Genomic DNA, 12,664 nt, shown 5'->3' on the forward strand with positions numbered 1-12,664 from the left:
GTAGAGTCTGTTCCTGGAGACGCACAGAGACAGACATCAGTGAAGACACAACGAGAGGAGGCGGAGCTTCTCACCTGGTCATGGTGACCAGGTGAGACGTTCTATTCTGCAGCTGCTCAACATAACACACTTCCTCTCAACATTGGACTAAAATGTTTTTGTGGTGAAAGGTCACATTATTCTCCTGTTTCAACAGCAAACAGAAACATGGCACTCTGCAGGTCTTTGAACGCCTCATCCAGCTGCAGCTACACAAACATCTGGACTGTGAAAGCTGGAGCTTCTTCCTGCCTTAAAACTGCTTCACCCCACCAAAAGAAAAGCCACCAGACACAAAGAAGAAGATGTTAACTGATCCTTCGGGGTATGTGCGTGTGTGTGTGCAGGAACTAAGCGATGATGTCATTGTTGCCAGTAAGCGCAGCAGCTTCTGCTACAACACTAAACTTAAGATGAACAAGAAAAAGAAAGAAATGATGCAGAAGAGAAAAAGACAGAAAAAGAAAGACACAGTGGAGACACTTTGGTCTTTGTGATGAAGAGAAGCTACAGTCTGCACAGAAACAACAAAACATCACACAAGATGCAAAAAAATAATGAATATAGGTGAATATAAAGGTGTGAGTCTGTGTGTCTGTGTGTGTCTGTGTGTGTCTGTGTGTGTACTCACCCTGCAGTGATGCTCCGTATCTTCGTTCTCTCTGCTCAGACTGAAGATCTGCAGCTCAGCAGCATCAGCACCAAACACCAGGCTGCTGCATGACATCACCCAGCAGCCACCTGATTGGCTGGCAGGGATGCTGAGCTGTGATTGGTCCTGAAGGTAGAGGGAGAGGTGGGGGGGGGTGGGGGGAGGGGGTCAGGTTTTTTTCTGAGGAATCTTCCTGATCTCTGACAGAAAACAGAAAACTCTTCATCAGAATCACAATCATGCTTCTGCACAATGATGATTCCAACAACACAAACAAACACACACAAAAGCACACGTGCACAAACACCCCAATCGAAACCATTTGACCAATGACATCATGTTAAACAGCTCTGAGGTCAGAGAGCAGCATCAACATCTGGAAAAAGATTTTGTTAGACACAAACATCTGGGGACAATCATGTTTGTGCGTATCCTGTTGTATGTTTTCACTTTGTGTTGCATTGTGCTCAACAAATGACTCGTTGGAACACAAGCACACAAACACATTAAAGTCCTGTGTGTGTGTCACACAGACTCGATCTGGTCTGATCTGGTTGTGTGGGGCTGTGTTTTTCTGAGGAAATGTCAGAGCTAAATTTAATGACTGACAATGAGCTGTTACTCATCCTGACTGGAACACTCATCCAGTGTTCACTGTGTGTGTCTGTGTGTGTGTGTATAACTGCCTCCATCTGTGACTCTGCTGCGCTTCATTCAAGCGCACTGATCTGATCCTCATTAACACCAGACTTTGTAGAAAGTTGCATTGAATCCTGGGAAAACCAGGTTATGTAAAGGTTGCCTCTACTTGTTGCTGTAGTGACGTCCAGTCAAGAAGCAGCTGTGAAGGAAGAAGGTGTAAGAAAAAGAAGAAGCTAAACAGAGGTCAAAGTTCATGTCTGCACTGTGGTGCAGGTTTGGTCCCCACCTGATGACATCAGGGCGACACCTCGACAGTATCAGCCCGCAGTAACAGCAGACACCAACAGAGACATGGCCCCATCACCATGGAGACCATCACAGCGGTGCAGAGAGCGCTTCATTTTTAAAATCTGAGATGTTCTTTTCAGTTTTTATATCAAGCTGACTCCACCTGCAGAGGACTACAGCTCCCATCATGCATCAGAGTACAACACAGTGCCCCCCCACCACACACACACTGAACCAGATGATGTAATGCAGCTGCAGAATGTGTGTGTGCGTGCTTGTTCTTCTATTTTTGTGAGGACCATTTTCAGCTGGATGCTAAACAGCTGATTCAAAGTTACTGCTCTGGGTGTGTGTGTGTGTGTGTGTGTGTGTGTGTGTGTAGGTGGCAAGGTGAGTGAGAAGCTGCAGCAACAAGGAGGATGAGGAACTTCCACATCCCAACTGATGATGTCACCTGCAGCCAATCAGCTGAGAGCTCAGAGCCAGAGTGTGTGTGTGTGTCAGGATTCAGCAGAAACAGCACCACATCTGCAGCAGAATGTTTTATTAAAGAGCTTCGTCTCTACAGAACAGAGGCAGGACATAAATTGAGGGGCGGGGCTTGTTGTGGTTCTGCAGGCTGCAGAATAACGGGAAACAATGACATCAGCTCGTAAGCAAGGCAATAATGTCACTGACAATGAGGTCACTGCACTGAGCTCAACGCAGTGATGTCATCGCAGTGTAACAAAGAAAGACCATCTGAGGTGTGGGGCCGTCTGCAGAGTTTGGACTAACTGAGACCTGAACCTGAACCGAACCCTAACCCTCATGGTCCATCCGGTCTACAGGTAGACCTCCATGTGGTCTCTGATACTAAATTTGGATTCAGAAACTGAACCTTAAAACCAGCTGCAGGACTTCTGGCACTTTATGATGTCACACCTGCTGTATTTGAATTGCTCACTCAGTAAACACTCAGCCAATCAGGAGCGTCAGGAGGTAAAGACAGGTGAGGGCTGGACATTTCATTCGTAAAATCTGACTTCATTTTAATGCAGGACTCTCTGCACTGTCTGTCTCACAGCTTCTTTTTTATTCCAACCAGCTGAATCCAGTTTAACATCACGAGTCATCTCACTCTGCTCCAGTCGTGAGCTTCATCTGAGTCGGCGAACAGTCGTGACTCGTCTTCCTGCTTCTGCAGCCCACTGAGGCGGGTGGGGAGTGGGAGAGAGAGAGCAGACGGCAGATTGGGCTGAATGTCAGGGGAAGCTGAGAGAAGAACCTGCAGCCTAAAACCTGAAGACAGAAAAAAAGAACTGATGTGTTGAAACAAATCACGTTGGAAGGTCCGAAGGTCGAAAGGTCCAGACGGTCTGATGGTCTAAAGACCTAAAGGTCCAGATGGTCTGAAGGTCCGAAGGTCGAAAGGTCCAGACGGTCTGATGGTCTAAAGACCTAAAGGTCCAGATGGTCTGAAGGTCCGAAGGTCGAAAGGTCCGAAGGTCGAAAGGTCCAGACGGTCTGATGGTCTAAAGACCTAAAGGTCCAGACGGTCTGATGGTCTAAAGACCTAAAGGTCCAGACAGTCTGAAGGTCCGAAGGTGTAAAGGTCCAGACAGTCTGAAGGTCCGAAGGTCTAAAGGTCTAAAGGTCTAAAGATCTAAAGGTCCAGACGGTCTGATGGTCTAAAGACCTAAAGGTCCAGACGGTCTGAAGGTCCGAAGGTCTAAAGGTCCAGACAGTCTGAAGGTCCGAAGGTCTAAAGGTCTAAAGGTCTAAAGATCTAAAGGTCCAGATGGTCTGAAGGTTGGAGGTCGAAAGATCTAAAGGTCCAGACGGTCTAAAGGTCTAAAGATCTAAAGGTCCAGACGGTCTGAAGGTCTAAAGGTCCAGACGGTCTAAAGGTCTAAAGATCTAAAGGTCCAGACGGTCTGAAGGTCTAAAGGTCCAGACGGTCTAAAGGTCTAAAGATCTAAAGGTCCAGACGGTCTGAAGGTCTAAAGGTCCAGACGGTCTGATGATCTAAAGGTCCAGACGGTCTGAAGGTCTAAAGGTCCAGACGGTCTGATGGTCTGAAGGTCCAGACGGTCTGAAGGTCTGTTAGCCCGCGGGGGTGGGGGTGGGGGGTGGTCAGAGGATTCGGGTTAGTGTGTTCCTTTTTGTTTGTTTTCAGTAAGTCTCCTCTGAGTTAAACTGCCGGCCTGAGGTCAGTGTTTTTCATGTTGAAACTGAAGTTTTCTCTGCATCTCATCATTAACTTTGTGTCAGACACTTTAAGTCTGCTGAGTTTTAATCTGACTGAATGAATTGAGAGGTAGGTGACTCATCCGGCGACCACGCAGCCGGATCTCAGCGAGCGAGTGGGCGACCTGAACGAAGCCCGTGTTGGCAGAGTGCTGGCAGATGGTCGGCAGGCGGAGGATCTGAATCCATTCACTGAGCTCAGACATGAATGAAGACAAAGAGCTGCTGAGAGACGGAGGCACAGATAACACCACAGAAGAAGACGAACAACTGCTGTTCATTTAAAACCGTGTGGGAGTTTCATCTTCTTGTGTTTGAAAGACAAACTCTGCAGAACCTGAACTTTAACAATGAGCGAACACTGATGGACATTTCTTCATCTGTCCAAAAACACAGTTGCCATCTCAGTTTGAACGGTGGTAACCAGTGGGTGGAGCCACAGTATCCTGGTCCCACCCATACCCGCCTCCTCCTCCCTTGATCAGCTCAGACTGTATTGAAGTCTATGGGTAAATGTCCCTCCTCCCTGACAGGAGAGAGGACAGAACAGGGCAGATCTAAGAGACTGAAGGCTGACAAGTTAAAAAGGCGTCAACAGAAACACTGAGCACTAACAGATAGAACAGAGGTTTTATTATTTAAAACGAAAGTCATGTTTAACAAACTGTCAGGTTGAGCAGCTTCAACGAGTCTGAGCAGACCGCATGGTCTTCAGTCTGAAAGGACACACACACACACACACACACAGCTAAAGGTGACATATATGCAGTCACATGACCAGTGACCATTATAGACATGCAATCAGGAAGTAATGTGTTAGCATGTCACTGAGAGCCTGTGTGACCTCTGACCTTTTCAACAGATTATCTGCCAATGTTTGTCCATCTCCATGGTGACCGTCTTCATCACTGTCCCCTGAGCTACTGTCTGACTCCTCCTTACTCTTCTTCTGCGGTTTCCCCTTGTGTTTGTGCTTCTTGTGTTTCTTCTTCTGTAAGACAGAGGTCAGATATCAGAGGTCAAAGGTCAGACCCGTCGCAGTTCTTTGAATCAGACTCGTTCCTTCACCTTCTTGTCCTTTTTATGTTTGTGCTGCTTCTTGCTCTTGTGTTTCTTGTCGTTGCTCGTCCTGCTGAGCTTGTCTACCTCCCTGGGGAGGGGTGTGGCCTCTCCCCTACCTGGACAGGTGAACAGGTCGTTTAGTGTCTCAGCATCAGCAGGTGAACCACAGACGGCTCTGTGACATGGACTCACCCCAAGCAGCTGAAGGAGGCGGCAGCTTTGGACCGAACTCCTCCTGAGTCCAGGTCTGAGACCTAACCACATCTTTAAACCAAACACAGGAGAGAGAGTACATTACATCATCTGGGATAATAGAGTCCGGACCTCAGTTCAGGTTCCTCAACCTAAACTGAGGTCCGAACCTGACTTCAGGACATAGACCTCAGACCAGAACAGAAACAGGATCAGGTTTGTCCTGACTTTGACAGGATGTAGAACCTCAGAAAGAAGAACGTTACCTGTCGGCTGGTTCTGTGTGGAGGAGGACGTGACGGCAGGGATGACGACTTTTGAGATATTGAAGAGGTTCACTTCCTGGGGCTCAGGTTTAACTTCTTCCTCCTTGGTGTCCTCCTCCTCTTCCTCACTATCTCCCTCTGACGAAGAGGAGCTGGCGAAAATGGCCTTGAACAGATCCATTGGAGGCCTGCTCTCCTCTTCCTCTTCCTCTTCCTCCTGTCCTCTCTGATTTGTCTCTGTCTGTGCGGAGAGACAACAGGTGAGTCATCCAACATCTGCAGACTCAGGTCTCAGTGGATCTGGTCTGGTCTGGACTCGTACCTGTGTCTGATCCCTGCTGGAGGGGGCAGGTGGAGCCGGGGCAGACATCTGGTCCGGTCTGGTCTCAGTCTGGTGTCGTGCAGCAGAGAGGAGCTCACTCAGAGCCTCATCCTTCTTCTTCTCTTCCTTTTGGTCTGAGACGTCCCACCTCGACTTCTTCACTGGCTCAGGGGACTTCGGAGGAGCTGAAGAGAAAGAGGAGGAGGAAGTGAGGTCATGTTACCCAAAGAGAACCCAAAACCAGCTGGTGATGTCATAAGGACAGACCTTTGGTCTCCGTCACAGTCAGGAAGTTGAAGACTGAGAACTTGTCTCTCTTCACCTTCAGAAGACCCACCAAAGCCGACCTGCAGAAACAGGAATTCAAACTCAAACATGCATTCAGACTTAGAAATGTTGATGACATCACGACGGTCTACGGGGCCGTACCCGGGGTAGGGGTCAGGGACGTTGAACCTCTTGCACAGCAGTTTTTCTGGATGCCACTCCAAAGTTTCTCTGGTCAGTTTTCCGAACATCTTCATCTTCACAGCCGCTTTTTTGTCGTCCACGTCGCCCTGACAACCACAACACAACACACATCAATACACAACAACACAAACATCCAACCTATCAGGTTTTCGGGGGCCGACCTCCTGGTCCTGGGGGACCTCCACGGTGTCCTCGTCCTCCTGGTGCTTGGCTCTGGTGAAGCGGGAAGACAGCGAGGAGGACGACGGTCTGTAGAGGACGGACGCTCGGACAAACTCCTCCCTCTCCCTGCTACGCTCCCATTCCGTCATCCCAGAGTCCAGACTCTGCTCCAGGGCGTCTGAGACACAGACGAAGGTCAGGTGGCCTGCAGTGCATGATGGGACATGTGGGACTAGTCCTACCTTTGTCTCCCTGTCTCAGGCGGTCCAGGTAGAGCTCGTAGCGTGCCTGTTTGCTTGGAGTCTTTTCGAACGGCTTGAAAATCTGCAAGGATGTTTGGACGCCTCTCCATGATGCCAGAGCGTCCTCCTGCTGCTGCTGAAGGACGAAGGACGCTGTGTTACTCAGAGCTGACGGCCCTGAAGACGATGACTCCGCATGACTCTGCATGTCTTTGGATTCTGTGGTGGTGGGGGGTTGAGAGGCGGAGTTGCGGAGGTTGAGAAGTCGCTTTCTGTCTTCAGGCTTAAGGAGGTCCAGGACTGAACTGGGACCTGATCAGGATTCAGGAAAAGAACAGGATTCTTGGATAAGATCTGGAGACAGAGTCTACTGGCCAACCAACAACACCATTAAACTACTGTAATTCATCAGCCAATCAAAACCTCAGAAGACTGTGGAAATAAACTGGGAAAACTCGTTTTATTCACTGAAGTTTAAACTGTTGAGCTGATCAGCTCATTCTGATCGATAACATCAATGACAGATTGGTGATGTGTGCAGCCTCTGTGAGGAACTCTACCCTGCAGGACGTCCTCCCCCAGCAGCGTCCTCCTCTGACCCGAGTCCAGCTGGTGACGTCCCCCTGGTTGTGGCTCGTCTTGGACCATGTGGCCCCTGGAGACCCTGAGGGCCTCGGCCAGAGCTGGGCTGGCCCCCGTCAGACTGAATACCCTGAAGCGACGGACCGGTCTGTAGTCCGGGGGCAGAGTGGGGGGGTGGAATATCTGAAGAGGCACCTGGTGTTAGTGACTCTTTGTTTTCCACACACACGACGACACTGACACACAACACTCACAGTTTTCTCCTCAGCCGGCTTCTGTGCCAGAGTGAAGCCGTCCAGGATTTTACCGACATACGAGACGTCTCTACTTCGGTCTGAAAAGAGTCAGGGAGGGAAACAACTGATCAAGATTCAAGGAGGTTCAAAGATCCCAGAAAAAACAAAAAGCAGTTAATGGAGGACCAACCCAACCGGTCGAGGCAGATGGCCACCCCCCTTGAGCCTGGTTCTGCTCGAGGTTTCTGCCTCTTAAAGGAAGTTTTTCCTGCTCATCGGGGGATCTGTTGGGTCTCTTTAAATACATTCATAAAGAGTTTGATCTAGACCTGCTCTATATGTAAAGTGCCTTGATGTAACTTTGTTATGATTTGGCGCTATACAAATAAATCTGATTTGATTTGATTTGATTTGGAGGATCTGATGCTTCTGCACCTGGACCATCACTACAGATCTGATCTGATTAAACCCAAACTTTCCAGTACTTTCCAGGTACCTCTGTTCTTGTACTGCTGCGGAGCGGTCCAGCCGTACAGTCCATCTCCAGGCTCCTCCCCTCCCAGCACTGTGTCGTACCTGGACATGGAGTCTCTGTGGTACACATCTTCGTCATCATCATCCTCTAGGGCCCCCACACCGAACGCCTGTGGGGTCAAAGGTCACAGGCAGCATGCAGACCATGTGATCAGGTGACTTCCTGTTATCAAAGACTCATGGCACCCCACCTGTCCAGCCACTCCTCCTCGCCGTGAGCCCCTGGGTGCGTCCCCAAACAGTCGAGTCCTGGTCTCAGACAGAGGCTTGAACAGGTCTATGTGCTCCGGGGCTCCCTGACCCAGCAGAGCAAGACCTGGGTCCAGACCCCGGTACCCCAGACCCTGAACCCCTACCCTTGGGTTAAAGTCCACAGGAGTTACATCCTTTGGGGCAAAGGTCACGTCCTGTGGTGCGAACTCATCGTCGTCATCCTGTTGGTGAAAAAGGACACATTAATGTTGTCATGGCGGCGCTTTAACAAAAAGGTTTCTGGTTCTGCTCTGGTCTGGTGAGAACCTGGACCTGGACTTCATCAGAGATATCCTGTACAGATGAGACGGCAGTCTCACTCACCTCTGAGTCCTCTGACCCAGCAATGGGTGGGGCACAGCCGTAGACTCTGGATCCTGATCCATCACCTGCCAGAACACAAGACCAGGACATGGTGAGACCTGATGAGACCAGTTCAAGAGCTGCAGAAAAACAAAACATCTGCCAACCACTCTGCTGGTGCCGAGACTTCCTCTTCACACGAGGCCCCAGTCCTTGCCCCTCCTTCCACCCCATCCTCTTCAACAGCTCCACCCCCATGGACGACCTGGGAGACAAAACACACTGTGACATCATCATACAGCCACAGTTTGGCCTGTTTGGTGACCGCCCTCTGTGAAAGGGCCCCTGGCTTACTTGGCGGGTGCAATCAGCTCCTCCAGCAGCGTGTCTCCAGGGATCAGGGCATTCTGGGCGTTGACGGCTCTCGCCTTCTCTCTGGTCTCATCTCTGCGGCTGGAAGAGAATTCCTGCCTGGTGGTGATCTGGCTGGGAGCGATGCCATGCTCACTGAAGTCCTGAAGACAAAAACAAAGGATCACTTTATTGATCTGCTGTTTTAATCTTTATCCAGGAAGCCATCTTGGATCAGGTGTTCTACAGTCTCTCAACTCCTCCCACCTCCTCATCCATGAAGTCTTCTGGCCTGGCATGTTGTTTCTCAGCTTTCTGTTGCCGTGACGACAGAAAGGTTGACGGTGTCCAACCTACAAACGAAACACAAAGACATGTTTGAAACGAAGATGTTGTTTCTGCTTTCTTGTCAGTTTTATTTTGAATTCTGGAGGAAAGCACTTTGAGGTGATCAGGTGATCAGCAGCAGGACTGACCCTCTTTTGAGCCAACGGTGTTGAAGTAACCAGCTGAAAATCCTCCAGTGAACGCTCCATGGAATCTTTTATATCGTCCTTTCTCATCTTTGACTGTCTGCTCGTGAAGCGGGATGGGCTTCTTCAGGGGCTCGTCTGCAGCAGACACACACACACACACACACACACATACATATTATACACACAGAACAGCATAACATGTGGTGAAGCTTCAGGTCCTTCACTTTAGGTTCAGTTATTTGTCTTTTTCTAGAAAGAAACTACGGACATGCAGCTTCATATTAAAGCTGAAAGTATCACCCAATAAATCAAATAACTGAACTACTCGGAACAAATTGTGTACTGTCTAAACACCCAACAAACACCTTGAGGAAGTTATTTCAGGTATTTTTTTATTTTAAGAATCAGATAATCTCCATCTTACTTGCTTGGACCTAATTGTTGTGTAAAGACAGTTTCATGTTTAACGACACAAAAAACAAACAGAATGAATACAAAAATCTTTAGTTGGGAATCTCACGGGAAAGAAGAAGAGTTTTTCCCGATGAGTGAACAAATCTCATCATGTATGTTAATGCCTTTAACCTCGTGAAGTCTGACAAAATCATAATGTTGTCATTAAAATATGAATATATAATATTAGAATACAGCAGAAGGGAAAAAACATACTGGATTCTTTACAGTGTGGTTTTGATTTGGTTAATGAGTCTCTGTAGCAAATATGACAACAACAATAATAAAACCGATTTAAAGACACTTTACAGAGACTTCACTAAAGCGACAGACCAGCCGAACACACCCGGACCCTGAAGGTCAGGACGACCTGCTGACTGCCGGCCCTTCGTGCTGAACCTCCATCTGGGACTCACAGAAACCTTAAACCGGCTGATATTTGACCGAAGTCCGGAATGGAAGCCTGGAGGCTCAGAAACTGTTAGCTACATTTAGCTTAGCATGCTGTCATGGCGGCCGAACTCGGTCCAGGTCTTTTATTACATCATCAAACCCGCACAAAGACTTTAGAGCAGGTCGGCTCGGTTTCTGGGAGCAGGAACAGATCTACCTTCCTCCAGAGGTTCCAGCGGAGTCCCGAAACTCACAAAGTCCTCCTCGCTCTCACTGTCGGACGCCATGTTTAAACTACAACTACGACAAGCGCGGAGGTACAAACGAAGCGAGAGGCGTTCCTGAAAACTTCCAGCTGAAAAAAGGCGACATCTGTTGGTGGCGTTCCCAGCGACGTTCAATGATGTCACTGAAAGGGGCGGAGTCTCTGCGAAAAACCTGAGACATTTATTACTTCTCTAAAATAGTTCCAGAGAAAACAGTGAAACATTAAAATTTAATTAAAAAGGTTCAAGGAATTTGTATTGTCGTTGTCACAGCATGTGAATCATTTATAACACGAAACAAGCACGTAACATTGACCAAATAAAAAAAAAATGTAAATCATTCAAATAAGAATCATTAGTCATAAAATCCTTTTAAAAGCCGAGGATCAGATGTAAATAATACATTCTTCTCTCTGTAACAGTGTTGTTTGGGACATAAAGGCCAAAAAAGTACTCTGAGGCAAAGGCTCATGGGAGCTGTAGTTGATGGATGTCATTTGATATCATACCCCCCAGCTAAACTCCTGGCTCTGCAGAAAGGCCCCATAAAGATCCAGATCTGATCCAGATTCCTTCCCTCCTGTTTGTAACATGACAAGCTGCTGAACTTCAGGGGGTTTGAACTAACTGAACCTGGACTGGGCTGGACTGAGCTGGACTGAGCTGAGGGTGGGGACCGTGGGGCCAGGACTCAGGTCAGAACAGTCAGCACCAAAGAAAGACAGGAGAAAGAAAAACGCCCCAGGACAGAGCCAGAACAGATCAGGACCAGAACAGAACCACGACCAGAACAGATCCAGGACCAGAACAGATCCAAGACCAGAACAGATCCAGGACCAGAACAGAACCAGGACCAGAACAGATCCAAGACCAGGACAGATCTAAGACCAGGACAGATCTAAGATCAGGACAGATTCAAGACCAGGACAGAGCCAGGACCAGAACAGATCAGGACAGATCCAGGACAAGGACAGATCCAAGACCAGGACAGAGCCAGGACCAGAACAGATCAGGACAGATCCAGGACAAGGACAGATCCAAGACCAGGACAGAGCCAGGACCAGAACAGATCAGGACAGATCCAGGACAAGAACAGATCCAAGACCAGGACAGATCCAGGACCAGAACAGATCCAGGACCAGGATAGAACCAGGACCAGAACAGATCCAGGACCAGGATAGAACCAGGAGAAGAACAGAACCAGGACCAGGACAGAGCCAAGATCAGGACAGATCCAGGACCAGGATCAGGACTGGTCCAGGATCAGAACAGAACCAGGACCAGGACAGAACAGTCAGCACCAAAGAAAACAGGAGAAAAGAAAAACGCCCCAGGACAGAGCCAGAACAGAACCAGGACCAGAACAGATCCAGGACCAGAACAGATCCAAGACCAGAACAGATCCAGGACCAGCTCAGAACCAGGACCAGAACAGATCCAAGACCAGAACAGATCCAGGACCAGAACAGATCCAAGACAGAACAGATCCAAGAACAGGACAGATACAGGACCAGAACAGAACCAGCACAGAACAGATCCAGGACCAGAACAGATCCAGGACCAGAACAGATCCAAGACAGAACAGATCCAGGACCAGAACAGAACCAGCACAGAACAGATCCAGGACAGAGCCAGAACAGAACCAGGACCAGAACAGATCCAAGACAGAACAGATCCAGGACCAGAACAGAACCAGCACAGAACAGATCCAGGACCAGAACAGATCCAAGACAGAACAGATCCAGGACCAGAACAGAACCAGCACAGAACAGATCCAGGACCAGAACAGAACCAGGACCAGGATAGAACCTGGTCAAATCAAACCTCAACCACCTCCACAAACACAACAAAAGCACAGGAAGGTCTGAGGTGAGAAGACGAGCAGCTGATGCTTCTGACCAGCAGGTGTCACCGTCTGAACACGGACTGAGGCAGCACCGCATCAGGAGCCCAGAGTCACCTGCTTCTCCTGACACATCGACCTTTGAACCCCAGTCAGGATCAGACCACTCGTGTTTGAAACAGGAAGAGTAGGAACCAACGTCCAGCACAAACAGGAAATCAGACGGAATCACATGAAATCATAGGTTTTTTCACATGTACTCATTTGTTTGTTTTCCTTCCTCTTCCTCTTCATCACACAGGTGTTTCTTCAGATATCAGATCGCTTGGTTTGTAGGTTCTGACAGGTGAGTCAGGTGACATGATGTTTCAGCTCCTGTCTCGGCCATTCTGAGACACAAACCAGTGA

General features: G+C 48.7%; 1 protein-coding gene across 2 annotated transcripts; it reads right to left on the reverse strand.

The window, feature by feature from the left end:
- Nucleotides 1-3,677: 3,677 nt before the first annotated feature.
- Nucleotides 3,678-10,446, reverse strand: LOC115040898 (G patch domain-containing protein 1-like). Of its 2 annotated transcripts, none has more exons than XM_029498023.1 (20): nucleotides 10,365-10,446; nucleotides 9,302-9,436; nucleotides 9,093-9,178; nucleotides 8,829-8,989; nucleotides 8,645-8,739; nucleotides 8,496-8,548; nucleotides 8,111-8,353; nucleotides 7,882-8,029; nucleotides 7,404-7,483; nucleotides 7,128-7,332; nucleotides 6,568-6,879; nucleotides 6,325-6,503; nucleotides 6,122-6,249; nucleotides 5,956-6,039; nucleotides 5,693-5,909; nucleotides 5,371-5,611; nucleotides 5,105-5,176; nucleotides 4,919-5,028; nucleotides 4,702-4,841; nucleotides 3,678-4,566 (listed from the first exon to the last, which is right to left on the reverse strand). In XM_029498023.1, exons 1-20 carry the CDS (start codon nucleotides 10,432-10,434, stop codon nucleotides 4,533-4,535), a joined length of 2,793 nt encoding a protein of 930 aa, XP_029353883.1. In that variant the 5' UTR covers nucleotides 10,435-10,446; the 3' UTR covers nucleotides 3,678-4,532. The 2 variants fall into 2 exon arrangements, with proteins under 2 accessions (XP_029353883.1, XP_029353882.1); XM_029498022.1 differs by having other exon boundaries at nucleotides 5,693-5,877; nucleotides 5,960-6,039; nucleotides 8,496-8,560; nucleotides 8,642-8,739.
- Between the last annotated feature and the right edge of the window lie 2,218 nt (nucleotides 10,447-12,664).

The sequence above is a fragment of the Echeneis naucrates genome, chromosome 3 (assembly GCF_900963305.1).
Source record: "Echeneis naucrates chromosome 3, fEcheNa1.1, whole genome shotgun sequence".
Lineage (NCBI taxonomy): Eukaryota > Metazoa > Chordata > Actinopteri > Carangiformes > Echeneidae > Echeneis > Echeneis naucrates.

Excerpts from the sequence above, each read along its gene's own strand:
- LOC115040898 (XM_029498023.1), bottom strand. The coding sequence starts at position 10,434 with ATGGCGTCCGACAGTGAGAGCGAGGAGGACTTTGTGAGTTTCGGGACT. Across the intron at positions 7,484-7,881 it reads GCAGCAGTACAAGAACAGAG|ACCGAAGTAGAGACGTCTCG; the intron begins GTACCTGGAAAG and ends GACTCTTTTCAG. Across the intron at positions 5,177-5,370 it reads CACACAGAACCAGCCGACAG|ATGTGGTTAGGTCTCAGACC; the intron begins GTAACGTTCTTC and ends TTTGGTTTAAAG.